Below are 4681 nucleotides of genomic sequence, written 5' to 3'. Positions count from 1 at the left end.
GATCAGCAGTTCAAACCCACAGTTGCTCTTCAGAATCTCTAGCAGGGTTGCTATGAGTCAGATCCAGTTCAACGACTCTTAACAACAACAACCGTATACTCAATTGGTGAAAGTAACTTTTCGTGGGAATGATATTCAACTTTGATGCTTCCATCAGGTGGAAACCCTTCTCCTACAAATCACTTTTCCTAGAGCTCCTTTCATATCCTTGTTCCTGAGGCTGTAGATGAAAGGGTTCAGCATGGGGGTCGCCACTGTATACATCATAGTAGCTACCGTGTCTTTCTCAGCTGAGTGGGAGGATGAAGGGTTGAAATACACAGCAATGACGGTGCCATAGAAGAGGGAAACCACAGCCAGGTGGGAGCCACAGGTGGAGAAGGCTTTCCATTTTCCCTTTGTGGATGGGACTCTCAGAACAGCCCAGGTGATGCAAATGTAGGAACCCAAGATGCAAAAAAATAGGGTGATCACGATGAGGGACCCCTCAGTAAAAATCATCATCTCATTGAGGTATGTGTCAGAGCAGGAGAGCTTCAGGAGAGCAGATATTTCACAGAAGAAGTGGGGGATCCTGTTATCTGCACAGAAAGAGAGTCGAGCCATCAGCAGAGTATGTAGAAGTGCATTCAGAATGGCAGTGACCCAAGGCCCAATGACTAACAGGGCACACAGTTGAGGGGTCATCTTTGTTATGTAGTGTAAGGGATGGCATACAGCAATAAAGCGGTCATAGGCCATCACAGCCAGGAGGAAATTGTCCATGTCCGCAAACACAGTGAAAAAATACATCTGAGTGAGACACTCAGGGAAGGAGATGGTCTGACTACTAAGTATGTGATTGGTCAGCATCTTGGGGACACTGGTAGAGGAGAAGCAGACATCCACAAAGGACAGGTTGCTGAGGAAGAAGTACATGGGGGTGTGCAGGTGAGAGTCTGTGCTGATGGCCAGGATGATGAGCAGGTTTCCCAGGACTGTGACCAGGTACATGCTCAGGAAGAGCCCGAAGAGGAGCTGCTGCTGCTGCTGGGGCTGCCTGGAGAGCCACAGGAGGAGGAACTCAGAGACACTCGACTGGTTTGTCCCACTCATGGCTCTAGTTCCAGATGCAAAGAAAATAGACACAGAGCAGTAGTAACCTAGGAACTGAGGGATTAAATAGTACAAGTCAGACTCCCAACTTGGCCTAATTTTCATGATCAGAGATGCTCACTCATAATAGTCCCCAGACACTACATCCCCATCCCTTCTGGCTTCCGTCTTACATGATGCTGGTCACACTTGACTCATCTTTTGATGTTTATAAAACATAACTTAAAGCACACACAGACATGCTCACTGATCTCTATGGTTGTGTATGTTCCTTTTAACATTTCCTAGTAATTTCTTCATGCCTCAGCAGCTCATAAAACAACAAGGGAAAATAGCTGACAATTACTGGGCTTATCTCAAGATCTAGCTTATGGATTCAGGATTCCTGTTTTTGCTCCCTAGAACTGCAAGAATTAATAGCAGAAGTTCCTAAGAGAACTTCATGTCTTAGTAAGAAAATGTCAAAAAGTCTACTTTGTTGTAATCTTACCTGGGAGAGGTGGTTTCTATAGCTATCATGTGTTCTTCACCTCTGTATGACTGCCCAATTGTTCTCTCTTTGGTGTGGATTAGAAAGTCTTGGAAGGATGGGAAATTTCTGAGTAAATGAGAAGTTTGGGTTCATGGTTTTAGCTCTGTGCAGAAAAGCTGTTTGGGGGATCACAGAGCAGGCATTTACAGGAGTCTCCATGACCATTGGGGCCTGATTCCCTGAGAGCTTCATTAGAGAGAAGAACACTAATTGTCCCAACTGCCTTTTGGCCCCTTTGGGCCAAACACTAATGAGAGATCATTCTATAACTCTTAAGACAGATCTTGTAGATGAAATCTTTTTTGTGAAGTCAAGTCCCAAACACAATCCCCAGGAACCTAAAATCTAATCAGTTTGCTGGTGTATTCTTATTAATACTGACTTGGAAATTCAGAATGTTCTTCTTTTCTTCTTTCAGAAACTTGGGTTATTGTATTGTTGTTTATATAACCCTGTTTTGATTTTTACTTCAGGTCTGATCATCTGTATAACTTACTGATAGGTTTGCCAGTTGCTAGTTGTGGCCACATTAAAGAGTTGTTCTCAGTCCTTTAAAACATATAGTTTGAAGGCTAGTACTTTGTAATTGGGGAGGGAAGAAGATGAGAAGATATCAGGAAGAGCATAGCATATCAAGATTGAGGAGCTCCAGGGTCTGGACTCTATCACTGGCCAGTCAGATTGTGATGACTTGTGTGTTGCTATAATGTTGGAAGCTATGCCACTGGTACTTTGGCCAACAGGCTTTAGCAGAGCTCCCAGACTAAGACAAATCAGAAGAAGGGGAGGCACATGCCCTCTGAATGCTTAGCCACTGGACACTTAATGGATAGTAGTAGAACATCATCTGACATCCTGCCAGAAAATGAGGCCCTCAGGTTGGAAGACACTTAAAATATGACTCGGGAAGAACTTCCTTCTCAGAGATGTGAAGCCTAAAGACATAGAAAGAGAAAAGCTTTATGGACCTTCATTTGCTGATGGGGCACAATTTTCACTGAGAAGAAATAGCTGCAAGTATTCATTAATAACTGGAACACGGAATGCCCAAAATATGAATCTAGGAAAATTGGAAGTTGTCAAAAACTAAACAGAACGCATAAAGATTTATATCCTAGACATCAGTGAACTGAAATGGATTGTGATTGGCCATTTTGAATCAAACAATCATATGACTTACTATGCCAGGAACAACAAATTCAAGAGGAATGGCATTACAATCCTCAGGAAAAAGAACATTTCAAGATCTGTCTTCAAGTGCATTGCTGTCTGTGATAGGATCACAGTCATATGCCTACAAAGAAGACCAGGTAATAGTCAAATTTTAACATACTGACTAAAACTAATAATGATAAAAGTGAAGAATTCTACTAACATCTTCCATCTGAAATTGATCAAACATTTACTCAATATACATTGATAATTACTAATGACTGGAATGCAAAAGTTGGAAACAAAGAGGAAGGACCAATAGCTGGAAAATAAGGTCTTGGAGATATAAACAATGCTGCAGAGTGCATGATAGAATTTTGTAAGACCAATGACTTATTCAGAGTACTGGGATGGTGCTATAGGATAAGCTGACCACAAGGTCAGTGATTCAAACCCACCAGTCACTGCTTGGAAACCCTATACAGTGTCTTGATGAGACTACAGTGTACTTAACAACAATGACTTTTTCATTTCAAAAACATTTTTCATCAACATAAACGGCTAACTATTCAAATGGACTACCACATGGACTACACAGGAATCAAATTGACTAATCTGTTAGAAGAAACAATGGAAAAGCTTAGTGTCATCAGCCAAAGGAAGGCCAAGGCCCAGACCATCAATTGTTTATATGCAAGTTTAGGATGAAGCTGAAGAAAATTTAAACAAGTCCACAAGAGCCAAAATAGGACCTTGAATATATTCCACGTGATTTTGGAGATCGCCTGAAAATTTGATTTGATACATTAGACACAAATGATTGAAGATCAGAAGACCTGTGGGATAACATGAAAATCACCCATAACAAAAGCAAAAACTACTTTAAAAGAAAGAAATTACCAAAATGGATTTCAGAAGATACTCTGAAAGTTGCTCTTAAGACATAGGGAAGCTAACTCAAATGGAAAAAATGATGAAGTAAAAGAGTTAAAAAGAAAATTTCAAAGGGCAGCTAAAGAAGACAAAGCCAGTTATTATAGCAAAATGTTCAAAGACATGGAGTTAAAATATCAAAAGGAAGGAATATGCTCATGGTTTCTTAACTTGAAATAACTGAAGAAAAACATCAAGCCTCAACTTGAAATATTTAAGGATTCTATGGGCAAAATAGAATCTTATGAACATGTCATCAGGAGGAACTAATCCCTGGAGAAGGACAGCTTGCTTGGTAAAGTGGAGGGTGAGTGAAAAAGTGGAAAACTCCAAATGAAATGGATTGACACAGTAGCTACAAAAATGAGCTCAAAATAACAACATTGTGAGGCTTACACAGGACAGGACAGGACAGGACAGGATTCCATTCTTTATGCACACTGTGGCTGTTAAGTTCCATTGAGTCTGTTCCAACTCATAGAGACCCTGTCCTGTATAGGATTCCCAAGGAGGGGTGGGTTTGAACTGCTGACCTTGTGGTTAGCACAGTCCAAAGCTTATACTACACATCACCATGCCAACACTCTTCTGTGAATAGGTTATCATAACTTGGAACCAAACCAATACCACTTAACATCAACAACAACTTAGGCAATATATTGAATGTCACAGAAACTATCAAAACTGCAAGAAATTTAAAGAATTAGAACCTACTTTAAAGATTATGCAAGGCAATCAACTATGTGTATCTTAACATACTATGGATGACATTGTCAAGAATGATTATTACATGGTGACCATGTTCGTCACCAATAAGGGGAAGTGAGGGAAAAACAGCAATGAAGCTGCAAGCTAACCCCTACAACGTTCAATAGACTCCTGTGAATCTGGGTGGAGACCTGGTTGGCCAGCAGTGTGGCAAGACCTGAGGAATCTTGGGCCCAGAGTTAGTGACATAGCCACAGAGGA

The 4681-nt window shown here is 40.9% G+C and overlaps 1 protein-coding gene across 1 annotated transcript; it reads right to left on the bottom strand.

Annotated features, from left to right (window-relative positions):
• Positions 1 to 153: 153 nt before the first annotated feature.
• LOC102824042 (olfactory receptor 1F1-like) lies at positions 154 to 1095 on the bottom strand. The gene has a single exon (XM_006873989.1). It carries the CDS (start codon positions 1093 to 1095, stop codon positions 154 to 156), a length of 942 nt encoding a protein of 313 aa, XP_006874051.1.
• Between the last annotated feature and the right edge of the window lie 3586 nt (positions 1096 to 4681).

The sequence above is a fragment of the Chrysochloris asiatica genome, unplaced genomic scaffold (genome assembly GCF_000296735.1).
Source record: "Chrysochloris asiatica unplaced genomic scaffold, ChrAsi1.0 scaffold00257, whole genome shotgun sequence".
In the NCBI taxonomy this organism is placed as follows: domain Eukaryota; kingdom Metazoa; phylum Chordata; class Mammalia; order Afrosoricida; family Chrysochloridae; genus Chrysochloris; species Chrysochloris asiatica.
This window is presented reverse-complemented; position numbering and strand designations above follow the sequence as displayed.

Coding starts and splice junctions, on each gene's coding strand:
- LOC102824042 (XM_006873989.1), bottom strand. CDS start 1,095: ATGAGTGGGACAAACCAGTCGAGTGTCTCTGAGTTCCTCCTCCTGTGG.